The 27,947-nt window shown below is 41.9% G+C and overlaps 1 protein-coding gene across 1 annotated transcript; it reads left to right on the forward strand.

Moving 5' to 3' along the window:
- Positions 1-27,418, forward strand: tars3 (threonyl-tRNA synthetase 3). The gene is made up of 19 exons (XM_056278430.1): positions 1-311; positions 561-647; positions 1,406-1,593; positions 4,738-4,861; positions 7,425-7,549; positions 7,942-8,059; positions 8,425-8,489; positions 9,109-9,187; positions 10,097-10,243; positions 12,797-12,895; positions 16,606-16,772; positions 17,101-17,263; positions 19,966-20,103; positions 20,814-20,891; positions 21,130-21,230; positions 25,362-25,466; positions 25,663-25,735; positions 26,155-26,269; positions 26,833-27,418. Exons 1-19 carry the CDS (start codon positions 12-14, stop codon positions 26,979-26,981), a joined length of 2,421 nt encoding a protein of 806 aa, XP_056134405.1. The 5' UTR covers positions 1-11; the 3' UTR covers positions 26,982-27,418.
- Positions 27,419-27,947: the final 529 nt, after the last annotated feature.

The raw sequence follows: 27,947 nt of genomic DNA on the forward strand, positions 1-27,947 counted from the left end.
GTCATTTAAAGATGGCGGAGTGCATGGCCGCACGTTTGGCCGCACAGGAGGAGCAGATTCAGCTCCTCACCAAGGAGATCGCCGGTCTCCGTGACGGCCTGAACGGAGCCCCAAACGTCGCCTGTACTGACGCCATCTCGCCGGAGGTGGACAGCCTGCGGAGCGAAAACGAGAAGCTCCGATACCGGCTGCTGCACCTCCGCCGGAGTCTGCAGGTGGAGCTGGAGCCGGAGACACGGGCTACCCCTGCCAAATATCACGACGGCAAAACAAGCAAGCAGCATGGGTCGCAAACCACACCAAATAATAAGGTGGAGTCAATGACAGGACGAGCAACTGTTGTGCACTTTTTACTGCTGTGGTGTTAGTTGTAGTGGGCCTCTGGTCACTTGTGCCAAATGATAGCTCTACTCCCATGTCCAGAAATAGCTGCCTCACCCAGTGTCACTAAAGCGTGCACGGTTACAGTTACACCCTGTGCGATTGTTCGTTGTGGACATTGCTGATGTGATTGTGATATGTTTTGGGGCTGACGTCACTCCCCTCTCTGAGTCTTGCAGGTGGCAACGTCTGAAACAAAGCCAGCTGAAAAGAATAAGAAGGAGAAGAAACAGGATGTGGCGCGGGGAACTGGAGGTGCAAAAGAGGTGAATATCTAAAGCACAGCCCTCTAAAGTCACCCTGCTCACTACTTAGTACCTGTCCTTTGAGAGATTTGGGTTTTATTAAGTCATCGTTGGAAGCAACATTTCCATTCATTATGCAGGGGGGTTAAACGTTTCCCACATTTTTGTGATCCTGACTACAAACCTGCACTGAATACTGTCAGTCTACGTCTACCTTGCCTTGATGCATTTTTCAGTGATTTTTTTTATTTCCCTAATAATCACAATGTGGCATTTGATAAAAGTGCTCATGTTACCAAATATGGAGTCGAGGAATGTCTTGTTATGTTAACGGTTAACAATATAACATTAGAAATGACAACAAAAGGAAAGAGATTCATTTTTTCTCCTTCTACTACTTAACCTTTCCCCTTTTTTACAGTATGATTTAAACACCCAAGCACAGCTCAAAGACGAGCCAATTTCTGTGTTACATCTAAAAGTCTTTCCTTTTGTTTCCCACTCTTCTACATCTTTGAAACCGTCTCGTAATCACTGTCGTCTTTATTCTCCGAACGTTCCACAACAGATCTCTATTAGTGACTCTGGTAATTCCAGTCACTTTTTTAAGAACCTTCCAGTGCATTTTGCTACTCAAATTAAATATGGGAAATAAGATTTTGAAAATTAGATAATTAACACAGTATAACCCAATGTTGGTTTCTAGTAATGTCGAGTGTTTTCAAAATGTGCTCGTATGCAGGCATACGCTGACTTTCATTGCATATGCTTCTGTCTAGCTGAAGCCATGGCCTGCATACATCTCAGAGCGCCTTACTCTCTATGATGAACTGAAGAAGGAGAGTGATTCCCTGCAAGCCAGAAGAGCTGCAGACAGCCAGCCCATCACTGTAGAGCTGCCGGGTGGGAGTAAGGTGGAGGGCGAGGCCTGGGTCACTACACCCTACCAGCTGGCCTGCGGCATCAGGTTTGCAACCTGCGGGGCTAAATTCACTCAGCATTGTGAGAGCTTTGCAGCGAAAGCCTGGAGCACAGCAAAGCGAGCAAATAAACGAAGAGTTTCCAAAATGCACAATCATTACTTTAAACAGACAGATACTTTATTGGCCTGCAAAAGGAGATTTTTTTTCACCCTTTGTGCAGAGCCTCACATACAGTGAATACATGTACGCATATACAAACTGCACAACATAAACACAAGAGTTTAGAAGTTCAGTGAGTTTAGAAGTTCAATGGCAGAAGGATCAAATCTCCTTTTAAAGCAGCCTGTCTGCAGGTGAGGGACTTGAACCTGTGACCAGATGGAAGTAATGTGAAGAATGGGTTAAGGGGGTGAGTGGGATCCTGAGTTATGGTTAGTGCCCTGCGTCACAGCTTTGCTATTGAGGTCTGATAGGTTTGCCGTGGGAAGGCCGGTGGTTTTGGATGCACTGTGAGAGATGCGGATGTGCCGGTTCCCATTGCTGACTGTTAAGATGGTGAAGAAACAGGCGGAGCAGTGAAGTAGCATGCACTGAATTATACTTTTGTACAGTAGCAAGAGAAGGTGAGGTTTGACAGAAAGTGCCTTGAGTTTACCAATGACAGCGAGTCTTTGCTGGCAGCATTTATGGATATTGACGGTGTGTTGGTCGAAACTGAGTCTGTTGTCCAGAGTGAGTCCAAGGTAGCTGAAGCAGTCCACAAGTTCCACAGTCTAATTATGGATGAGTGTAGGTTTGTGGACGGAAATGTGAGTATTCGGGTTGGCAACGAGCAGCTCTTTTGTCTTAGTGACATTCAGCTATAGATAGTTGTTTGTGCACCATTGTGTGAAGTGGAAAATGGATTGCTGACGGGCTGCCACAGAGTTGTCATCATTGAGGAGTGCAATAATTATAACACTTTTTATTTATAGAGCTCTTTTCAGAATACACAGACACTTTACATAAGTTAAAATGAACATAAAAGCAGTACACCAAAAAATGTAAAACACAACAGCGTTAACCACACATTAAAATCAATTCTGAAGAGATGAGTTTTGATTTGTGATGTGAGCATGGACAGATCCTCTGATGTGTTTGGGGGAAGAGTTCCAGAGGGAGGGGGCAGCTATGGAGAAGGTTCTGTCACCCCAGGTCTGGTGCTTGGCCCTGTGTGGTGGAGACAGGAGGTTGGCATCGGAGGAGCGAAGGCTGCAGGAAGGAGTATGGTAGTGGAGCAGGTCGGTGAGGTAGGAGGGAGCCTGATTATGGAGGGCTTTGTGAGTGAGGAGAAGGACTTTGAATTGGATCCATTGTGGAACAGGGAGCCAGTGGAAGTTCTGGAGGACAGGGGTGATGTGGTCCCTGTATGGCAGTGTCATCTGAGTATTTTAAACAAGTGATGATGGGTGAGGGGCTAATGCCTTCATTGGTGTAGACGGTATACAGGAATGGGCTAAACTTGCCGTTATTCTTCAAAAACTTCAACGTCTTGCCCTCATGTTGTTGAGACCACTATGAAAAGGATCTCTTTTCCTCCCAGAAAATGGGTCTCTCATTATGAAACAAAACCTCCTCTATGTTATGATTGAAGAGATTGTGCAGTGTCATCTAAATGGTAACCTTGGTTGTTTCTAGTTATTTTGACTAGCTCAAGACGAGGCTGTCATTACACACTCTCAGCAGTGGTGCTCAGCCATGTGCCGTGTGGATAGTCGAGTGTATACAGCTTTCATTTAAACCCAAGACGGAACCAGCTGATTTCACTGATAGCCTTCCCCTGATTTGATTTGATTTGGCTAATGAGCCAAATCAGCTGGTGTGGTGTTGGGTTAGAAAGAAATCTGCATACACAGGGGCTCCCCATAATACGTGGCTGAGCACTACTGGCTCTTTAGCATCATTTCATTCATATTCACCTTTATTGATGATGATCAAAAACATTATCAGTAACGGTAAACAAGCAATATAAAAAAGAAGAAAATCTTTTTTTTTTCCAAACCAGGAAAGCGTTGCTGTTGGTGGCCAAGGCAGTCACCCCAACATTTGCCGTCTTTGGATCACTGCTCTCAGGGTCACACAGTGCAGCACATCAAAATGCTCATTTGCAATTGCCTTCAACAAATAGTTTAGTTTAGTTTAAATGTTTGTTTGAGACGGGACAGTATACATTAATCAACATTCGAAACAAATGTAAATTACATTTAAAATAAGTGAGGATTTTTTTCAAAAGGTGAAATATACAAGGTTAATGAAAAATATAATGTATAAAAGTAAAATGTAGACACAATATTAAAAAAAAAATCTTGTTTGAAGTATAGGTATTGTGAATTCTTTCCTAAATGTCCTAAAGGGCGGCATAGCGGCATGGTGGCGCAGTGGTTAGTGCTGTCGCCTCACAGCAAGGAGGTCCTGGGTTCGAACCCCAGGATTGTCCAACCTTGGGGGTCATCCCAGGTCATCCTCTGTGTGGAGTTTGCATGTTCCCTCCATGTCTGTGGTGGGTTTTCTCTGGGTCCTCCGGTTTCCCCCACCATCAAAAAGACACAAATGTTAGGGTTAATAATATTAATATAATATAATATAATATAATAATCAATTGTTAATAATATTTTTGATTAATAATTAATAATAATAATTGTTATTAATTAATTGATAATAATATAATAAAAGTCTGTGCCCCTGACCAAGGCATGGCAAGACGAACTGGAGTTGGTCCCCGGATGTTGCACGGCGGCTGCCCACTGCTCCTAGTTACACAGCTAGGATGGGTTAAATGCAGAGAAGAATTTCCCCACAGGGATTAATAAAGTATATATATATATATATATATATATATATATATATATATATATGTAAAAGAATTTACATTCTGTTATGCAATGTGACTATACAGATATGCCTAATTTATTGATAAAAAGGCATTAATTAAAGTGTAGTGACATAGAGCAGCAGATGGTTAATCTAGACACAAAACAATAACCATAACGAAGTAAATATGGATTATGCTTCATAGTAAATGTGAAAATTCACACCAGCTGTTGAAAGATGAGGGAGAGTAACGACAGACTAGTTCTCGTCATTGTTGGATGGAGAGTACTCCAGTTGTTTGCTTTGGACTGTGAGATGCTGTGTGTTGGATGTTTTAGCCGGGGTCTGGCCGACGCAGCCATTATTGCTCGGGTGAGTGGGGAGCTGTGGGACCTGGACAGACCACTGGAGAAGGACTGCTCGCTGGCGATCCTGCGCTTTGACAATGAAGACGCTCAGGCTGTGAGTATTATGGACTGTCTGAATGAATAAAGGCAGACCGGTGTGGCAATATATACAAGCAAAACGCAAAACTCTTAACCAGCTAGGGGTGTCCGGGTAGTGTGGCAGTCTATTCCGTTGCCTACCAACACAGGGATCTCCTGTTCAAAACCCCGTGTTTCCTCCAGCTTGTTCGGACATCCCTACAGACACAATTGGCCGTGTCTGTGGGTGGGAAGCCGGATGTGGGTATACAGTGCTGCTTGAAAGTATGTGAACCCCTTAAGCAGTTTAGATTTTTCTGTTGTTTTACCATGATTTTCTTATTCTATCATCACCAGTTTTTATGTATGAAATGTCAGATATATGTTTATCAGTTGCATGTACTCGTTTAGTGGGACTTGTTTAAGTAGCCCAAAAACTACATGAAACATGGAATTAGTGTATGTGCAAAAGTAAGTGAACCCCCAGCTGCATTGGTTAAGTCAAGCAGATAACAGACTCGGGTGAAACACATTTGCGTGCTTAATTAAGCATTTAAGCAGACCAATGAAATGAGACATCCTTGGGAAAGGGTTTGGCCTGCACTAATTAAAAGAGAGAGGAAACCAACCAAACCACTGTGGTCCCATACAAATCAACAATGCCGAGAGCAAAGGAGATATCCGAGGACATGAAGAAGAGGGTAGTGATAGCCCATCAGTCTGGGGAGGGATATAAGACCATCTCCAAAAGATTCCAGCTCCATCCATCCACTGTAAGACAAATAATTTACAAATGGAGGGCCTTCAACATGACAGCAACTCTGCATAGAAGTGGACGCCCATCAAAACTATCATCCAGAAGCACCAGAAAAATAATAAATCAGGTAAAGGCCAACCCACACATCACCTCTAGAGAGTTAGAGACCTCTCTGATAGCATCTGGGACAAATGTGCATGCGTCTACAATCAGACGAAAATTGAATAGCCATGACATTCATGGGAGCGTTGCTAGGAGGAAGCCTCTGCTCTCAAAAAAGAACAAAGCTGCCCATTTCAACTTTGCCAGAGAGCACTTGGACAAACCAGAGGCCTTCTGGAAGTCCATTCTCTGAACAGACGAGTCCAAAATAGAATTATTTGGTCACAATCAAAACCAACATGTTTGGAGAAAAGCCAACACTGCATATGAAGAAAAGAACCTCCTCCCAACAGTGAAGCATGGTGGTGGAAATGTGAAGGTCTGGGGCTGCTTTTCTGCTTCTGGACCTGGACGACTCCATATTATCCAAGGAACCATGAATTCTCAGGCATATCAACAAATTCTTGACCAGAATCTCCTGCCATCAGTCAGGGAGTTGAAGCTGGGACGAAAATGGATTATGCAACAAGACAATGACCCAAAGCATTCCAGCAAAACTACAAAGGAATGGCTTCAGAGAAAGAGGATTCGTACTCTGGATTGGCCCAGTCAAAGTCCGGACCTTAATCCAACTGAAATGTTGTGGCGAGACCTGAAGAAGTTGGTACATACCAGATGTCCCTCCAACCTCTCTCAACTGGCTGAGTTCTGCAAGGAGGAGTGGGCAAAAATCCCCATAAGCAGACGCGAGAGACTGGTTAGTGGTTACAGTAGACCTTTGGTTGAAGTAATGGCTGCAAAAGGAGGAGCCACAAGCTACTAATACAAGGGTTCACATACTTTTGCACATGTTAAATTTTCAGTTTTTGTGAAATAAACCACCTTTGTTGAATTAAATAATGAAAATTTATCTCATTTTGTGTGTGTGTCCATTATTTGGAAGGTGTGCTTTCCAAATTGGGATTTGGATGTATGTGTAATAAGCTTATTTTAATGTTTTTTACAAAAATAGTGACCATGTCTGGAGGGTTCACAAACTTTCAAGCAGCACTGTATGTCCTGGTCGCTGCACTAGCGCCTCCTCTGGTCAGTTGGGATGCCTGTTCGGGGGGGAGGAGGGGGAACCAGGGGGAATAGCGTGATCCTCCCACGCACTACAATCCCCTGGTGAAACTCCTCACTGTCACGTGACAAGAAGCGGCTGGCAACTCCACATGTATTGGAGGAAACATGTGGTAGTCTGCAGCAACTTCCCAGATCGGCAGAGGGGGTGGAGCAGCGACCGGGACGACTCGGAAGAGTGGGGTAATTGGCCAAGTACAGTTAGGGAGAAAAACGGGGGGAAATCCCCCCCCCCAAAAAAAACTCTTACCAGCTCTAAGGAAACTGTCTGGCTCTGACTTTAAACATGAAAGAAAATGGATTTTCTCAGTTTAGACATCAATATAAAGTACCGCACACAAATCCTAGCCTTAAAAACAGTCAAGAGAGAGTGTTCTTGCATCTGATCACATCAAACATAGGCTCTAGAATCTACTTTTTATGTTTACATGTTTATTTTTCGTTCAGGTGCTGAATCACAGTTTGTGTTTTGGGATTCACTAAGCATTATAAACTATAATATAAATGCAGTGCTATTTTCAACCAACAGTAAGGATTTCTTCGGTCCGAGCCAAAGTGCAAAGACAATAGGTGGAACCGATGCCTACTGGGCATAATACAATCTCATCTTTTCTCTCAGGTGTACTGGCACTCCAGTGCCCACATCCTGGGGGAGGCGATGGAGCGCTTTTATGGTGGCTGTTTGTGTTACGGACCTCCCATTGAGAATGGCTTCTACTACGACATGTTTCTAGAAGGACAGAAGTAAGCAAATATAATCACTAACATCTGTCTTTTCTTTTCTGCTCAGTCCAATCTTCCCACTGATCTTTGAACACATTGAATATCATTAGGATATATCTGCTAGACAACACTTGTGGAGGAATAATAGAAGTAAACTGAGGTTGTACAATGTCAGGGGAACTTTTCAAACAGATCTCTGGAATTAAATGGATGTCTCAGTTTGACAGCCAATTTTTGATCTCACGGCACAAAGAGACCTTCAGTGGACAATACCACAGCCTTTTGTTGACCACTTTTCAGATCCTGGACAAAAGAAGACAGTTTTTATGCTGAGTTAGGGGCTTTTTTTTTGCACTGGATAGGGGCAGAGTATGTCTAAAGTTGGAACAAAATTTGTTGTTTGGTTTTGCCAGGGGTGTGTCTAGTTCTGAGTTTGGGGACCTGGAGACTTTGTGTAGGACCATAGTGAAGGACAAGCAGCCTTTTGAGAGGCTGGAGATCTCCAAGGAGACCCTGCTGAACATGTTTAAGGTGAGAAATTCATCCAATCCTTATACAACCAGAGGGCCCATGTAGGCCTGGATGAGTACGCGGGGAAGATGCTTATATCCAGATGTTGAAAAGCTTGGAGTTTGACAGTCTGGAAAGGTTTGGCTGGTTAAAATGTGGTTTGGTTCTGATATACATTTTCTTTGGTAATTTTAATAATTCTAGACAAATCGGTATTTCATATATTGTAACATTTGTTGAGAAGAATTTTCTTCAGTTGCAGAGGGAATGTAGCCAAGTTGGCTTTTTTTTCTTTCTGAACTTGACGAGCACAAACTCTTCAACACTGTAATTGCCCATCCACTTAACATTATGTGTAACTAACACAAGTCGTCTCCAACTTCCAGTACAACAAATTCAAATGCCGCATCCTGAATGAGAAGGTCACCACCCCTACCACGACCGTCTACAGGTAACTTTCAGTCAACTGAAGTGTAAGTGTAAATAAATGACACTTGACTCATTCAACTTCAAGCAAGGTTGTTTGTTATCATTGTATTTAGGATGTCAGTTTTTACACACAGCAAGGTAGCCCAGTGGTTAGCACTGTTGCCTCACAGCAAAAAGGTCCTGGGTTCGAACCCCAGGCCATCCCAGGTCCTTTCTGTGTGGCGTTTGCATGTTCTCCCCGTGTCTGCATGGGTTTCCTCCGGGTGCTCCGGTTTCCTCCCACCATCAAAAAGATATGCATGTTAGGGTTAATACTCCTGTCTGTGCCCCTGAGCAAGGCAATGGCAAGAAGAACTGGAGTTGGTCCCCGGGCACTACAGCTGCCCACTGCTGCTATACAATAGGATGGGTTAAATGCAGAGAACACATTCATTGTAAGAATGCAGTGCGTTGTAGAATACAATTACAAAATAAAGTGGCTTTCTTTCTATTATTTCTAATTGACAGCTGTTATTTTCTTGCCTTTTTTTGTGACCAATTTTGTTCTTCAATTTTGTTTGTTTTTTGTTTTTTTGTGACCATGTCCCTCTTTTAGGGTATTTGACCCAGAAACCGTGTAATGTAATTCTTCACTCTTGCAGATGTGGACCACTGATTGACCTTTGCAGAGGTCCCCACATTAGACACACTGGGAAGATTAAAGCCATGAAGATCTACAAGGTATTTAAGGAGAATAGATTTCGGCCTGTAGCCAGTTAGATATCTGTTAGCCTTAAAGCAATGCTCACTGCTCTCCCAAAAAAACACAAAAAAAACCCAAAATAAGATTTGTTGCAATTACTCCACATATCATCACTTTGCTATTTCTTGCAGTCTGGTCACATGCTTATTGTTTCTAGTTCAGTAAACCTGACGCGGGTCTTCGTCCCGTCCTCCATATACTCCAGTAAATCACTCGGCTCAGCATTTGACCTGTATTTCTGCTTGAGTAGCCTTTTGAAAATGTTACTTGTACTTTTATTTGCTTTAGATTAAGACTTATTTTAGTACTTGAAGGATAGGAGCAAAGTCCCGGGGTTGACAAAAACATTAACACTTTGACTTTTTCTATATATTAAAACTATTGTGTGATGAATTTAAGATGCATGTTTTCCAAATTTTGACATGCAATTTTTTAGTAAAGAAGTCTCTATATAGACATAAGAATGGACTGGGCAATAGTATTTGCCATTTACCTAAGGATATTAATGTAATTACAAAAGAAAAGAAATATAACTCTGGACATCACCTCCCTGACTTTTTGTCACTCTAGAAAATAAACTGGTAGTCACTCATTAATGTGTTTACAAGCTGAAGGCCTAAAATGAGAAATCACTTATTACCTAGGGAGACAACTTTTAACCATTTATAATATCTGATGATTTTCATTTGAAATTAACTTAAAATTAATTGTTTTTTTCTTGGTGAATGTAAAATTTAATCAAACATTTTAACTTCTTTTTACTCGAGTAATTTCCTAGAAGAACGCTCTGGTCTCTATCAGAGTATTATTCAACTGTGATAATTGTACTTTTGATACCAGTGAAATAATATGTTGCTCTCTCCACCGGTGGTCTCCTCTGTCACCAGAACTCTTCGACCTACTGGGAAGGCCGGTCTGACATGGAGACACTACAGAGGATCTATGGGATTTCCTTCCCAGATTCCAAGATGCTGAAGGAGTGGGAACGCTTCCAGGAGGAGGCCAAGAGCAGAGACCATCGCAAAATTGGCAAGGTGAGTCGCTGGACGCTCAGATTATTAAAGACCACTGAACTGGGATGGCTCCTATTCCTGGAAAGTGAAACCCTGTGCAGAATTGACTGTGTGTGTGTGTGTGTGTAGCTATGCACAAACCATGCTTTATTTCTGCAGCTGATCATCAGTGCCTTGGTTCACAGCTTAGTGCCACTGAGGCATTTGCTGTAACAGATTATGTAAGCTGTGATGGAAACAATGAAGACCGTCATAGTGAATTGTTCACACATCTCTGGTCATGTTATATATCTTCAAAATATCGTCGCATTGTCTTGAGTTGCATGTTCTGACCTGGATACGTTTGCAGCGTGGTCTGTTTGGCTGGTTTATAATGTACCACCTGATGGCACTGTGTTTCCACCAGTTACTACAGTTGAGACCGAGACATCTGAGCACACCAGCTGGTTTCCCGACCATACACTGCTGCAACTGTGGGAGACACAGACGGCAGCCTCACACTCAACCCTGACCAGAATGCAGAAGTCCCCATTAAACCAGATTTAATCTCTCTGTTGTTGGTAACATTGGTAGTGTTGTTTAGACAAAAGTGCCATGCCTACGTTTTCTGTGTCGCAACATTTAAAAAAATGCAGTATTCGTTAAGAGGTTCTTCATTTCGGGAAGAATCCAGTTGGGAGTGTATGTGTGTGTGTGTGGGGGGGGGGTCTGACATATACTACAGAGTCTGGTGTTGTGGGAGCATGGTATGCCCCCTATGCCACCATCACATGATGCCATCCCTATGCACCGGTTTTCCCTTATTACACCTGGGACCAGATTCACCACATTATATAGTAATAGAAAATTTAAAGAGCATTCTTTCGTTTTTTTGTGGATTTTCCCCAATTTTTCTTCCCAATTGTATCTGTCCAATCACCCCACTCTTCCGAGCTGTCCCAATCTCTGCTCCAGCCCCTCTGCCGATCTGGGGAGGGCTGCAGACTACCACATGCCTCCTCCGATATGTGTGAAGTCGCCAGCCACTTCTTTTCACCTGACAGTGAGGAGTTTTGCCAGGGGGACGTAGCGTGTGGGAGGATCACGCTATTCCCCCCAGTTCCCCCTCCCACTCAAACAGGCGCCCTGAGTGACCAGAACACATACCCACATCCCACCCGCAGACATGGCCAATTGTGTCTGTAGGGACTCCCGACCAAGCCGGAGATAACACAGGGATTCAAACCACCGATCCCCGTAATGGTAGGCAACGGAACAGACTGCCACGCCAGCCGGATGCCCGCTGTGTACAGGTGCCCTATGCATCTGTTTTCCTTTATTGCACCTGGGACCAGATTCACCACATTATATGGTAATAGAAAACTTAAAGAGCGCTCTTAACACTTGGTTTGATAAGTAGATTGCGTAAGATATTTCCTAACTGCAAAAGAATCTCACACTTCGTAAATATTGTCTTAAGAACGTCAGTACCACTTTAAGAATATATTTTATGGATGACGTAAATGAAGCTGAGAGCTACATTATTAGTTATTCAGAGGCTCATTCTTTTCAGTAGCACATGATCTGGAATGGCAAGCGATCCATGCCATCCATCTCCTCATTTCCTCTCTGCCACCCATAGAGTCTCCATCTGGAAAACGGCATGTATTCTCTTCATCTATTGAAGAGGTCACTATAGTCATTAAGCTTATGCCAGCAGATAAAATCGTGACAACAATGTTGTTCTCTCTCTCTCTCTTTCTCTCTCTCTCTCCAAGACAACTGTTGACTGATCGTAGAGTTCAGCAGATACTAATTTTTTCCCCTCATATTTTTAAATTTAGCTGAGACAAAAGATGAAAAGATTGAGAAAGTTCTTTCAAGATTTTTGGGGGGGAATGCAACCATTCATTAATGTCTTCTTAAATTTCCACTTAACTTAAAAGTAGGCAGTTAACCCTTTGAAAATGCCCCCTTGCTTGCCGCCTGCCCGCAGGGGTCCGATGGAATATTTCTATTGCAGAAATTGTCAAAATGCCTTTGCACTCTGCTCATGAAAATGAGCATATTTAAAAAACTAAAAATTGTACATAGTTGAGAAACTTATGGAGGGTTAAGAAACATTTTGTTCAATTTTCTACATTCAGAATTGTTTGACATCAAAATGTTTTGTGTGTTTATTTAGTAAAACTTGATAAACATGTCCAGTTTTTGTATTTTTATGTATGACACAATTTCAATACTTTTATCAGTTATTATGGATAATTGACTTACATAACGTTTTAGTCTAGGTTATACAGATTTTGGGGATATGAAGCATTTGAAGATACTCCACAAAATGAGATCACAGTAAGCAAAAATAGCAGTGTAGGCACTCGAAGACCATTACTATTGCAGAGGTCAAAGGGTTAAGAAGAATGTTCCTAATAAGATTGTTCTGCGAATCTGGCCCTGGGACACCTCTTGTGGCTTTCCCTCATTGTCTGATTGGCTGGTACAGTATGTGATGATTGGATGTCTTCCTACTGGTTGTATCTGCGGAGAGTGAGGCTCTGTGAAGTCATTAAGAAATACTGTCTCTGTGGCTCTCCACAGGATCAGGAACTGTTCTTCTTCCATGATCTCAGCCCTGGCAGCTGCTTCTTCTTACCAAGTGGAGCCTACGTCTACAACACGCTCACCGAATTTATCAGGGTAAGAGGCGAACATGCCGAGCTCTCATAAAAAACTCTTTCAAACAAAATGTAATTCTGTTTAACGAGATAAAGCAGATGCTGTGCTATCACACAGCTTAAAACAGTCACTGCTGGAGCACATAAGGCATACCGTATGTCAGAGTATGAGTTGGCTGACCCTGGGCCAGCATCTCCATTAACCGCACCCTCAGTGATGGGTAGACTGAGCTCATGGTTGTGGCTCCCAAGGCGCTGCTCTGGAAGGTTGGAGATTTTCTCCTGGACATGGATGGCTGTTCTATCTGCCCATCCCCAGAAGCCCACAACATTGGTGTCATTCTGGACTCCACCCTCTCATGCCAGTCACACATCAAATCCGTCACCAAATCTGCTTTCTTTCACCTCAAAAACATCTCCGGACTCCGGCCACTGCTCTGACTCTGTGGTAGAGACCCTCATCCATGCCTACTTCACCTCCCGTCTGGATTATTGCAATGGAGTCCTGTCTGGTGTACCTAGCAAAGCCCCAGACAGGCTTCAGTGCAGAATTCAACTGCCAGGGCGCTCACCCACACCAAGCCCTGGCAACACATCACTCCCACCCTTGTCCATCTTTACCGTCTCCAGGTAAAATCCCGCATTTCCTATAAAATCCTCTCCCTCACCTATAAATCCCTCCATGCCCTTACCCCCCAGTACCTATCAGACCTCTGAGAATCTGCAGTCCGCAGACACGGGCTTGCTTTCCATCTCCCACACCAGCCTGTGGACTTTTGGGAATAGAGCCTTTAGTGTGGCCGCCCCCACCCCTTGGAACTCTATTCTAGCAGAGATCCGCAATGCTGCTTCTTTGAACAATTTTAAGACTACTGAAAACCTACCTTTTTACTAAGGCCTATCGTCTTTAGCCTTTTGATTTTTTTTTTCTTGGGTTTCTTGGGTTTTTGTTCTTGGGTTGTTCTTGGATTTCTTGAAAGGCACTATACAAAACTAAGTTGTTGTTGTTGTAGAGCATTGATACAGACAGGATAGAGGGATCTTTTCTAAGAATATGACATTTGAAAGCAATCTTATATGCACACCTTTTGGTGTGTCGGGGGATATGCTTTAAAAATATTTCTTGTAATTGTTGCTTTAGGAATGAAAAGAGACTTGGCCATTACTTTTCTCATGCACTGTGGCAAGGGCTGCGAGATAAAATAGGAAAGTGTGTTGCTGAAGTGTCGAAAGGGCTAAATGAGCAAATGTGGGTAAGACTCAAACCCATGCCTAATACTTGGACTGCGCTTTGCACTGATTGCCAGCTCTTTGATATCTGAACTATAATGTGTGTGATTAGTGGCTTGAAACTGGCAATCACTCAATAGCTCACCACCTGACTAAAATTATTGCAGTGAGCTTAGTCACTCAGCCAAGAACTAATTTTCAACTCAGAGGACATCTTATTTGCAGTCCTGCAAACCCTTTGTGAGTGGACTGAGACATAAAGACTGAAAACGTAAAGGGTTACATTCCCTATATAGTTCAATGGGTAGAGCATGGCACTAACGCTGCTGGGATTAGCTGGCCGATGTAGAAAATAGTACTTGCACTGCCTCAGGTCAAGTATACCGATCCCATTGTGACTACTTGTTAAAATGTGTATCTGCTATACTGTAAGGAGATTTTTGACTTTTCCATAAATAGCACATGTAGGAACTGCCATTACACATTGCTACAGCTGAGTAGCACGTCATGACAAAGTGCCTGGATGACAATGAAGCCCATTAGCTTTTGTTTCTTAGTTATGCACCAGTGGATATCCTGAAATACTGCAGTGCAACAAATGAGTTGAAATTGTGGCCAAGCTAAAGGGTGTGACACAGTTCATGCTTGGCCTTGATGCAGTGACTCATTCTAATTCAGCACATTATTGTTCCCTACAGAGCAACACAACATTAGCACAGAATGTACTGTGGCCAATCAGGTTTAATTTCAGATTTAGAGACGGTTGCATGCTCAGTTCTGCAGCAGACACAATATTATCATTAAACGACGTCAAACAGCAATATGTTAGACTGGGCTTTGAGTGGCACCACAAGGTTAAAGTGATGAGCTCTTGCTAGCAAATTGGCAGAGGGCAATAGGATCAGTGGTTGCTAGTTTAGTATCGGTGCTTTGCTGAGTCACTTGGCAACTCATGAATGAGAAATAGTCAAAATTCCACATGTAGTGATAAATTGACCTAGCTTGTTATAAAGATGTTTTATAGCTGTTCTGTAGAGATTGGCTAAAAGCTGAATGCTGAGACAACTTTGGGTGTTAGAATTAATTTAATTGTCACATACAATGACTACTTGATTTTTTTTCTCTAGTTTTGATTCTAAGTATATAATATAATATAGGTATATAATATAATATGATAAAATCACAGTCTCACATTCAACACAGAAGTGTACATAGACAATGCAGGACAAACCTCTCTCAAATGTTTAACCCTGAGCAAATAGAAAAGGGGAAACTTAACTAACATACTTGTATCAGAGATTTTAATATTTATTTAACTCTACATGAAACTGCTTTGGGAACAAGGTCCTCATAGATGACTTGACAGGCAGTGCAACCCTACCTCTCTTTCCTCTCTTTTGTTTACAAACGAAGGAGATCACCTTACCATATATGCAGTTGTGATGATCGTTGTCATAAATACAGTAAGCGAGAAGTCAAATGAACAGACACGTCTTCTTTGCGTACCTTTTCATGTCTACATACCTTTTTATTTATCCATGGAAAGCCAGGGGCGTCTGGGTGGCATGGCCACGGTCTATTCCGTTGGCTACCAACACGGGGCTTGCCGGTTCGAATCCCCGTGTTACCTCTGGCTTGGTCGGGCATCCCTACAAACACAATTGGCTGTGTCTGCCGGTGGGAAGCCGGATGTGGGTATGTGTTCTGGTCACTGCACTAGCTCCTTCTCTGGTCGGTCGGGGCGCCTGTTCAGGGGGGAAGGAGAACTGGGGGGAATGGTGTGATCCTCCCATGCGCTATGTCCTCCTGGTGAAACTCCTCACTGTCAGGTGAAAAGAAGCGGCTGGTGACTCCACATGTATCTCGGAGGAGGCATGTGGTAGTCTGCAACACTCCTCGAATCGGCAGAGAGTGTGGAGCAGCAACCGGGATGGCTTGGAAGAGTGGGGTAATTGGCCAGATACAATTGGGGAGAAAAGGGGGGAAAAAAAGTAAATCCATGGAAAGCCAACTTGTGGTATGTGGTCTTTTTACAACACTGGGAGCTTCCCAGTACAACCCAGTAAACCCTCTTTTACTGTTGTCTACTGAGAAACTCTATTGGACTGTCTTGCTCAAAGGAGCCTTCGGAATGAGTGTGTCCCTTGTCCATATTTTCTAACCTGTCTTGAGGTTTTGAAAGGGTGACCTGCAGATCAAAATCCTGCTCTAACCTTGTTGGAGGCTTCAGAGATGTAATGCATGTGAGGAAAAAACACGGGGTTTGTTTTCCGTTGCAGTGCTGTACACCAGAAAACACTTCATGTGGCTCTCTTTCATAAGAGCACTGTAGTCTTCTCACTGAGATAAGGTCCTTCATCTCAACGCTAGCCTTATAGTCCTATATATATATATATATATATATATATATATATATATATATATATGTACACATGCCCATACAGTGTGTCTGATTCTATTGAGCTCAAACCGGAAAGTTTAACCGGTCTTTTTGTTCTGTAGGAGGAATACTGGAGAAGGGGCTTTCAGGAAGTGGCCTCCCCCAACATCTATAACAGCAAGCTGTGGGAGACGTCAGGACACTGGCAGCACTACAGTGAGAACATGTTCTCATTCCCTGTTGAAGATGACGTGTTTGCACTCAAGCCCATGAACTGCCCAGGACACTGGTAAACTGTGCTTTCTGTCTTTATTCATTTTTACTCATTCTATAATAAGAATTTTTTTAAAAAAGACCATTACTCTATTTTTTGAGGGATTTTAAGTTTAGTCATAGTGTAATTATCTAAACAGCTCACTGTGTAGGGTGTGGCACAAACACTGTCAGGGCTAGCAGTTTTTTGTTTTGGTTTTTTCTTCTGGAGCCACAGATGCATTTAAAAAAAATAAAACAAATATTATCCACTCAAGGTGTTGTAAGGCATTTTGGATTGAAAGTGCATCACGAAAGTCTGATTGCTTCCCTTCTCTATTTGTCCCTCTGTGGTCGTCCTGCAGTCTGATGTTCAGCCATAGGCCTCGCTCATGGAGGGAGCTGCCCCTGAGGCTGGCAGATTTCGGGGTCCTCCATAGGAATGAGCTGTCAGGCACACTAACCGGCCTGACCAGAGTCAGACGTTTCCAGCAGGATGATGCTCATATCTTCTGCACTATGGAGCAGGTGACTGCCTCAGTACTCATTAACCATTTGTCACGGCACCTATATGAATGTTAACACTTTAACAGCCTTTTAAGATTGGAAAAATGACTAGAGAACATGACAGACTTCGGAGGGAAAAAAACAATGTAGTAACTAGCCTAAATTGTACAGTTGTTTTAAATTTAAGTTTAGGAAATGAATGGAAATTTTGAAAGAAAATTGCTTGTTGAGAAATCTGTTTGATACATCTATGTTCTAACCTCGAGATTTTCATGGGCCTAATTTTTAGGTCCAACTCTGACACTTTGGGTACACTCCAGGTGGCATGCCACATGTTGTGTAGTGACAAGAGCAGGGTAAACCACTTAAATAGAGTGTCAACGGCAGGTATTAGGTTAAATCCCTATCAGCTGATGATCAAACGGTGAGCGATAGTGTGTTAGACGTAGTGCTAATACTTGTTGTTGAGGATGACTTGTCACAAAACACCAGCTTGTATCCATTTGGATTCAGCCAAACCAAGCCAGGTAAAAGATATGCGGTTTACCTGTCTCCATTGTTTGCCATGCTTTTGGTACACGTGGTACTTTGTTTACTCACCGTACTAGCTGTTGATTCAAGCAGGCATAAGCAGCGTGTGCCATTTCGTGTGCCAGAATTAAATGAAATGGGAACTACACCCATCAGCCACAAACTGGCACTGCACCAGTCAGGTTTTGGAGCGCACCCATTTAGGCCCTGGCCCTACTCAAACCCAACAGTTTATGCAATTCTCAGCCTGAGCCTACTTGAGCTGTGAGCTTACAAAAGACACCAAAACACTCTCCCTAACATGCAACATAGTGGGGTAGACTGTAATAATAATAATAATAATAATTTATATATAACTTTTCTAAAACAATGTTACAAAGTGCTTTACAAAGAAATAAAACCAGACAAGGCAAAAATAAGAATAAGACCAAATAAGTAAGAGTAAAAATAAAAACAGTATGAATAAATAAAAACAAATATCAAACATTTGTAAAAACTTTTCACAAAAAAAAAGTTTTAAGACAAGATTTAAAAGAAGCTAGAGACTTAGTTTTTCTTAGTTGAATAGGAAGAGAGTTCCATAGTGTGGGAGTTGTAACAGCAAAAGCCCCTATCACCCTTTGTGACAAACAAAGACCTGGGAATAACCAGCCGGGCTCCATTTGCGGATCTAAATGGTTGAGAGGGTGCATACTTGGTCAATAAATCACAAATGTATGTAGGAGCAAGACTGTTTAAGGCCTTAAAAGTGAGCTATAAAATTTTAAAATCAACACAAAATATAACAGAGAGCCAGTGTAGGGAGGCAAACACAGGAATAATCTTTGTCCTGGTAATGAGCTGAGCAGCGGTGTTTTGTACCAACTGCAGATAGTGGATGGAGCTCTTGCTGATACCCAAGTAAAGTGTGTTGCAGTAGTCAAGCTGAGAATAGATAAAAGCATGTACAATTATTTGCAGATCATCAATTGATAAAAATTACCTAATTTTAGAGATTACCTTGAGCTGGAGAAAGCATGACTGAACAACACGTTTGATTTTATTATCAAAACCGAGGTTACCATCGACTATTACCCCAAGATTCTGAGCAGCCTGCTTAAGACTACCTGACAGACCACCAAAATTAGTACCAAAAGGGCTGATGGAATTTGGGTGACCAAACAGAATGACCTAAGACTTAAAATCATTAAATTTAAGAACATTTTCGGACATCCAGGATTTAATGTCAGAGGCAAGTTATGAGATTTGCTAGGGTGCTAGGATCTGTGGGTTTTAGTGGCCTATATATAACTGAGTGTCGTTAGCATAAAAATGGTAAAACACATCGTGATTTTGAATGAAATGACCAAGGGGCAGCATGTATATAGAAAACAGAAAGAGGCAACACAAGAAAGACTTCAATGCACCCAACAATACCAGTGCCAGCTAACAATCAAACCAACTGATAAAAGGAGAAATTTTATCCATGAAAAAAGTTTTCATTAATTGAGCAGAGTAAAAAAAAAAAGCCTATTCAGATGAATCAACGAATAAGCTTTAAAGGCAATAGCTTCATAAAAAGTGGTGGACTCACCACTTTGCTTTGAGATGATGAACTGATTTGCACCGCTGAACTACACTGATAAAATGCTAGTTTTTCTCTTTTTTTCCTATTCACTAATGTCAGTGCAATCGATCTGTTTTGCTCAGATATGCATGTGCACAACAAAGTACATGAACATGTGCATGTTTGTGTGCAACAATTAATTTTTTACATTTGCTCTAAAATTGGGCCTAAATCCCAACCAAACCTGCTCTGTGGATGAGAAAATTAATCCCAACCTGGCACGAAATCTGTCAGTGGTTTGGGTCCCTTCAACATAGAGCTCCATTCTTAGCTAGCCCGGTCTCTTCAGTTCTATTCCATCTTTAACCCCGTGCCAGTCATTCTAAATGTCTTTCAAATCATAAAATCTGCTGCTCTATTGTTGTTTTGACAGCCTAAAGCCCATTTTTTTCATCTATTCCATTAGTTTGTTGAAAATCCCTTAAAGTTCTCTCAGTGGCCTTAAAAGAGCTTTTGCAATACGGTTGTCATGCCTCATAATTTACTTGTCACTGTATTACCTTGTTCAATAAAGGTCAAGTACATGAAATACTAATGTTCAGGCAAAAGTTGGAGAAATGGCTTCTGAATTCTCTCTTTGCCACAGATTGAGTCAGAGATGAAGGGTTGTCTGGACTTCCTCCGTTGTGTCTACGATGTGTTTGGCTTCACCTTCCAGCTTCACCTCTCCACTCGTCCAGAGAAGTACCTAGGCGACATTGCTGTGTGGAACCAGGCTGAGAAGGTAAATAATATTGGTCATCATTTTAAAAATGAGCACCAGCCAAATGCTGGTAAATATTTAGCTTTGGATAATTTAAGTCTCTTTTCACCTAGTTTGTCTACTTTCCCAGACACTTTACCTCTCCCTGAGGTTTCCTCCTATTTTTTCCTCCCTGTTAAAGGTTTTTTTTAGGGAGTTGTTCCTTATCTGATGTGGAGGTCTAAGGACAGGATGTTGTGTTGCTGTAAAGCCCCCTGAGGCAAATTTGTAATTTATGATATTGGGCTATACAAATAAAATTGATTTGACTTGACTTTAAAGGTAGGTAATGTTGGAGATCTCGCCTAAACAATCAATTTGGAAAGTCAGGAAAACTGACAAGTTTGGACACTGACAAAGCACTGTAGACTCTGTATATAAAGGTTAGCTTCCTGCTGTGATCATAGTATGAATACTGTGAGTCATTGTAAAATCTTTTCTTTTTTCATTGGCTTATTGTCAGTAAAAGCAATTCATTTGTTGGCGTTGCTGTGTTATTATTTCACAGTGGTAAGTCACACTCTAAGTTCACCTAAAATGTAAATATAGAAATGGTTAAATCAGCTCTTGGTTAGTATGTGACCTATATTTGATTTTGTGTTTTACCCTAATATACTTAGGTTATACTCAGGCTGTATATCACATCTGTTTGAATAAAGATTTTATGATAGTTTATGCCTCTTGTGTGACAGCAACTGGAGAACAGCCTGAATGAGTTTGGGGAGCCATGGAAACTCAACCCAGGAGATGGTGCTTTTTACGGACCCAAGGTTTGTATAGTTCTAATACTGCCCAAGGCCAAGCTCCATTTAAAGTTAGTGAGGTCTGCTGTGTATTGTGCATGTTATTTCAGTGTGTGTGTGTGTGTGTGTGTGTGTGTGTGTGTGTGTGTGTGTGTGTGTGTGTGTGTGTGTGTGTGTGTGTGTGTGTGTGTGTGTGTTATTTTAATGTGTTATTTCAGTGTGTGTGTCATCTGAATGTGTCATTTCAGTTTCTGTGTTATTTCAGATTGACATTAAAATCAAAGACGCAATTGGTCGCTACCATCAATGTGCAACCATTCAACTGGACTTCCAACTGCCCATCCGCTTTAACCTGACCTTTGTGGGGTGAGTCACCTTATCTAAACATTGACACAGTGCTGAGTCTATGTACCTTCTTGAACCAAGAATTATGGATTAATATCCTCCTTGAACAAGAGCTCCCACCTTGCACGTTTGTGTGAGTACCACAGTTTTCTTGAAAGGTGAAGTAAAAAGACATTTAAAGCTGTAGCTGAGGGATTCATGTATGTCACGGTGAATGATACTGCTGATTAATTGTGAAGGAAATTCACTTTGTAAGGCTAACATGAAGAACATAGCCCAGAATATGACAGTTAGCAGCATGGATCAGATTCACAAGCTGATAACATTCAAACATCACTCTGGTCAGCCCAGCAATGCACGTTGAAAAGAAGTCACTTAAATTGGAGGACTCAGCATTTTCAGCAGTAGTTTGCATGAACATGAAATAACATGCAAAGATGGATAGAAATACAGATCACGAGAGGTGCATTATACATAGATGAATGCATAGGTGCTGAGAGAGACAGATATTTAAAAAGATGCATAGATTGACAAGACCAGCTAAGCAAAGATAATCAGGTAGAGAAAGAAAAAGACAGACTGACATTAAGGGGCATCCGGGTAGCGTAGCAGTCTATTCTGTTGCCTACCAACACGGGGATCCCGGTTTGAATCCACGTGTTGCCTCGGGCTTGGTCGGGCGTCCCTGCAGACACAATTGTCCGTCTCTGCAGGTGGGAAGCTGGATGTAGGTATGTGTCCTGGTTGCTGCACTAGCACCTCCTCTGGTCGGTAGGGGCACCTGTTTGGCGACCTGTTTGAGGAGGGGGAACTGGGAGGAATAGCGTGATCCTCCCATGCGCTATGTCCCCCCAGCGAAACGCCTCACTGTCAGGTGAAAAGAAGCGGCTGGCAACATCACGTATCGGAGGAGGCATGTGGTAGTCTGCAGCCCTCCCTGGAATGGCAGAGGGGGTGGAGCAGAGATTGGGATGGCTTGGAAGAGTGGGGTAATTAGCTGAATGCAACTGGAGAGAAAAAGGGGGGGGGGTTAAAAAAAAGAGAGAGACTGACATTAAAAAAAGAGACAGACAGGGACAGAGAGAGATGAATAAACAGTAACAGAGATGTAGACACATTGACCGAAATGCCAAGGCAGAGATAAACTGAAAAGGAGACGGACCATCAGCCATAGACGGACAAATAGACTGAAACAGAAGGACAGACAGATGACGATGTGACAGACTTAAATTACAAAGACTTAAATTACAAAGACCATTCAAACACATGACACACACATTTCTCATGTGTAATGAATGCCTGCCGAGATGGCGGTGCTGTGTTGTGCTCCCGAAGTTTTCATCAATATACAAGTTAACAAATTCTGTGTGTGTGCTTGTTTCATGTAGTCAAGATACTACATATTTGCATTGTGTAACACCCACCTCAATATTAACTATAGTCACCACTATTTTACTTACTTCTACAGGTGGGGCCCTGGGTTACCAACATGAATGGTCTCTCGGCAGAATTTACAAATTTCTATTTTTATACCTGTATTTTAATATTTGGCGGTGCCTCCACTTAGCAACTTTTAATGAGCTGAAATCAAGTCTGCTAAGACTAAAATGTTTTTTAAATCTGTACCATTAGTTTATGCTCCCGCTTATTTATGGCCTTATCTAATAGTAAACACATAACTCAATTACTCAATCAATTACTTTGAATGCAGATGTATCTTTTTAGTTAGTAGGCACTAACTAATATTGATGGACCATCACTGTTAGGAAATCATAATGACATCTGCAGCATAAGATCCAGAGTAGTGAAGCTAATGAGATAATACAAGTATGGTGCATCTGCTGCCTGTATATAAGACTGTGTTGAGGAGAGCGAAAGTACATGGAAGGCAGGTGTAGGTCTGGAATACTGACTGCTCTCTCGCCCTGCAGGGGTGCTTAGACTGTACAGACTGGTCAGTGTTTACTGAATCCTCAGACAATATGGATGAGCTAACGGACGTTGTGTGTAGCTATATCTCCTTTGGTACAGACAATGTGATTGCGACCAAGGCTGTCAAGATTTTCCCTAGCAACAAACCATGGGCTTCATCAGCCCTTAAGGGTCTGATTCATAAAAGGAAAAATGCTTTTAAAGAGCGCAATGATACTGTAGTTAAGGAAACAATGAAGGAGATCAGGTCAGAAATCAAAAAGGCTGAACTCAGGTACAGAGATAAAATAGAAGCTGAGCTGAGCAGTAACAATTTAAGGGTAGCCTGGAACGGTATGAAATCTATGACTGGGTGTAAAGACAAAGGCAACAGGAACATTGCTCTGGTTGGTTTTGATTCAGATCAACAGTTGGCTGATGAGTCAAACACATTTTTCTTAAGATTTAATAATCATGACTTCAAAAACAAGCTGAATGCATTAAAGAGCAGCAGTTGAGCGCCCCCAGCTTGGACTGTTGATATCAAAAGTGTGGAAAAACACTCCAAAGTCACCAAGTCTAGCAAAAGCCCTGGATCTGATAATATCTGTGGCCAGGTTCTTAAAACCTGTGCTGAACAGTTGTGTGGAATATTTCACACTATTTTCACACTATCCCTTCAGCAACAGAGGGTCCCTAAATTATGGAAACATTCCAAAATTGTACTAGTTGCCAAGACTGAAAGCCCCTGTGACATTAAATGACTATAGACCAGTAGCGCTGACTTCTCTAATCATGAAGATATTTGAGAAGCTCATTAAAAACGAGGTTTTATCGCAGGTGGAGAAATCCCTCAAGCCACTGCAATTTGCATACAGGCCCGATAGGGGTGTACAAGATGCCATGATAACACTTTTGAATTTTCTGTACAGCCATCTTAAGGGGACAAATGCTCATGCCAGGCTGTTTTTTATACATTTCTCCTCAGCCTTTAACACGATCCAGCCACATCTGTTAGCAGAAAAGCTAATTCATCTCTTCAAAGTGGATCTTAATCTAGTTGGCTGGATACTGGACTTCTTGACTGATAGGTCCCAGTGTGTGAGGGTTAATGGCTCTTTTTCCAATCAGCTGTACTCTTCAACCGGTTCCCCTCAGGGCTGTTGCCTCTCCCCATTACTCTACATCTTGTACACTAATGACTGTTGCAGCAACCATACCAATAGACACATATTCACATTTGCGGATGAATCGGTGATTGTAAGTCTTCTTGAAGGGGAGGAGGAACAACGTGGACCTGTGGTTGATGATTTTGTATCTTGGTGTGATGAGTCCTTTCTCAACTTAAATGTGTCTAAACCTAAAGACATGATAATCAGTTTTAGAAAGACTCCTCCTAGTCCTGTACCAATTAGCATTAAAGGTGCAGACATTGAGCATGTGGACAGCTACAAGTATCTGGGGGTTGTTCTCGACAACAAGTTGTGCTTTGGAACACATGTTGCTTCCACATCAAAGAAGGTCCAACAAAGACTTTTATCCTGAGGAACATGTGGACATTTAATGTCTCCTCCCAGATGATGACTCTCTTTTATAGAAGTTTTATTGAAACAGTTTTAACGTACTGTATTGTTGCTTGATTTGGTAACTTAACTCTGGTCAATAAAAAATGGCTTGATAGACTCGTCAAATGGGCTAGTAAGATTTCAGGGAGAAGCCAAGCCCAGCTTACCGACCTTTATAATAGGAGGGTGTTCAGAAAGGCTACTTCCCTTCTGGAGTGCCAAGGTCACCACCCCCTTCGGCCAGAGTTTGAGCTGTTACCTTCAGGTCGTCAGTTGATGCCCTGTATTAGGACTAAGAGATACAGGGCATCCTTTGTCCCCACTGCCATCCAGTTGTTAAATAGTAGATAGCATGCATCTGTTGTCTGCAGTTCGCTTGTTTTCTTGGTCTGTATATTTTAGATTTTAGATGTTATATTTGATCTACTTTGGTTTCTCCTTGCCCACTATGTCCTGTTGTCAGTTCCGCCCTGGTATTTGTATGTTTTGTCTTTGTGTGAGAGTTTTTATGCTGGCTGCAAACTAATTTCCCTGCAAGGGACAATAAAGATACTTTGACTTTTTTTAAGTAAGACAGATTCAGAAGTATTAGCACGTGGAGACTGACCCACTTTCTCATCTAAAAGTGTTGCATGTTTTGATTTTTTTTAAAAATTGATGACGTTGTGTTCCTCAGGAAGGATGGAGATGACAGGGCACGGCCTGTGATCATCCATCGTGCCATTTTGGGCTCAGTGGAGAGGATGATTGCCATTCTCACAGAGAACTATGCAGGGAAATGGTGAGGTGCATTCCAGTGGTTCCTTATGTTATGCATAATTTGTAAACCCTACAATTGCACAGTAATTTGGTGTTTTCCCTGCTTAGAATGAGATGATAATGATGCTGTACCACTCTGTAATGTGCCCCCTTGATCTTGGCATTATGACTATCAGAGCTGTCTTGTCACTTACCTCGCATTTCTGTCCTTCCACAAGGCCTCTATGGCTCTCTCCACGCCAGGTGATGTTTGTGCCCGTCAACCCCTCCTGTGAGGAATACGCCAAGGAGGTAAAGATATTGCTCCCAAAGACTAACCTACTAGCAGCCATATCAAAAAACATAGCAATTGAATGCTTTACATAGATTTGTGAAATGATGTGTAGACATCTGTCACTTGCATGTCTTCCACTGTCAGCATTGAATCCAGTTCCTTTAAGTCCTGTGCCATGTGTGTCATTATGTAATGTACAATGTATTATGTTTTCAGAACGTGTACACATTATGCCACCAGAACAAATACCTAAGCATTGAATGTATACGTGAAATATTGTGACTCTTATACCAGGTCCAAATGTAATTAAACACTAAGGCAAATTAAATTGTAATGGAATAGACTATCACAATATGCATTTTCCTGTTGGGCCCCATCTTGCTAATTTTTTTTTTCATTGAATCGCATTATAATGAATGGTATTGATTTCTGTCAGGTTTGTAAACAGTTTGTGGAGGCTGGCTTCATGGCAGAAGCTGACTTAGACTCTAGCTGCCTTCTAAACAAGAAAATCCGCAATGCTCAGTTGGCACAGTACAACTTCATTCTGGGTAAGGAAAATCACTGCATTACATAAGCACCACCCACCTACTACCTATTAGCTCAAGCACATTTTCATCCTATTTTGCTCAAAATGCGAAGCGAAATTACTTTTTGGTGTTAGAAAGGTGATGATACTGATGATAGCTATTGTTTTAATTTGCAATGAAAGGACCAGGAGGAAATATTCTTTTAACTTTTTCATTGTTAGATTTTTATTTTCTGGTTTGTTCATTTTTTTATGAAAAGTGACTGGCCATCCATCACTTTTTTAATTACCAAGATAGTAAGAGAAGAGAGGGGGGAAAGGAAGGAAGAAATGTTTGTTGATTTGATCTTAAATCAGTGTGAAGCATATACATGTGGTTTCAGGAGTAGGGCTCTTGAATATTGTCTTTGTACTCATTATTTGAATTTAAAACAAAATCCACTTCATGAATTGGCAGAATTAAATGAGAATCAACCCACATGCTTGGTCTAATGGACATCACAGAAAGCTGGGAATGTGTTGGGGTAGCTGTGTGTGGTGTCACTCTGGTGTGTCAAACTGGCTTGTCTCCTCATGTTTCGGCAGTGGTTGGTGAGAAGGAGAAGATGACGAACAGTGTCAATGTGCGTACGAGGGACAACAAAGTTCATGGCGAGCTCACTGTTGCTGAAGTGTTGGCTCGCCTGACCCTGCTCAAGCAGTCCCGCTGTCGCAATGCAGAGGAGGAGTTCTGAGGGAGACGTACAGACTGTTTCAAACACTTACGTTTGATTATTTTCCTCTCAATGGACATTCAGTCAGAAGAAGGGTAAAGAGATATGTTATGTGTTGGCACCCTCAAAGGTGGTACTGGGAAAGTGTTCTGCCTATTATAGAAATTAATGAAAGTGACAGAGTAAGTAAATGGAGCAAGTGGGTTTACAAAGCAGTTTGAGGATTATGCCGAATATGACCTGACAGCAGTGACGTTTATGGAGTCATTCCAATCACAAGTTTTCAACATGGTGTTAGAATGGAACATTTTAAGGATGAGCTTAAGCTGAAGCTTAAGTTGCAAACTCAATAATTTATAAAGACATGGGTTGTATTCATGGTTATATGTCAACTTGGCAATGATTTGATTTCAACAGATTTTCTCCATGGTGAGCTTTGAAATAAAATGAATCTGCCTCAGTCACTCCTGTTTGTTCTTGTATTACATTTGCCACACTACAGTAGTAAGTGCTTCCATCCCTAATGATTTGCCTGTAGTCGATGTTGAAATTATCAGAAATAACTGGAATTACTTTGAATTTAAATGCAGCCTACTGAGACTTTGCACTGGTGGATTAATGCATTCTAATTCCAGTAGAAGTAAAAGATTTTCTTTAGTTTAAATTCAGTAATTCATGTCTTCCATAGCATACACTATTTGGTACCCCCCCCCCCCCTATTTGGTACCCCCCCCCCCCCACACACACACACCTTGAATTAGTGCCATGCTTTACCAACGGAGCTACACAAGAATACGCCGTGCGTGTTGCATTGCAGCCGTTGTCAGCGTACATTCACCAAAGCACGCCTTTATAATTCAGTCACGTCATTTAATCGTCCCTGATGCCAGACCTGAGGACATCTTTCCTTGTCATGCAAAATGACAGACACGAATATCAGCAGCTCTACCTGCTGGGATATGACTAGACATTAGACGAAACGCTGTA

Source organism: Lampris incognitus, chromosome 4 (genome assembly GCF_029633865.1).
Source record: "Lampris incognitus isolate fLamInc1 chromosome 4, fLamInc1.hap2, whole genome shotgun sequence".
NCBI classification, from domain to species: domain Eukaryota; kingdom Metazoa; phylum Chordata; class Actinopteri; order Lampriformes; family Lampridae; genus Lampris; species Lampris incognitus.

What these genes read in the sequence shown, in the direction of transcription:
- tars3 (XM_056278430.1), top strand. Translation starts at nt 12, where the DNA reads ATGGCGGAGTGCATGGCCGCACGTTTGGCCGCACAGGAGGAGCAGATT. An exon ending in CAGCTGGCCTGCGGCATCAG is followed by an intron (nt 1,594 to 4,737) that starts GTTTGCAACCTG and finishes TGGATGTTTTAG; the next exon opens with CCGGGGTCTGGCCGACGCAG. An exon ending in CCTACCACGACCGTCTACAG is followed by an intron (nt 8,490 to 9,108) that starts GTAACTTTCAGT and finishes TCACTCTTGCAG; the next exon opens with ATGTGGACCACTGATTGACC.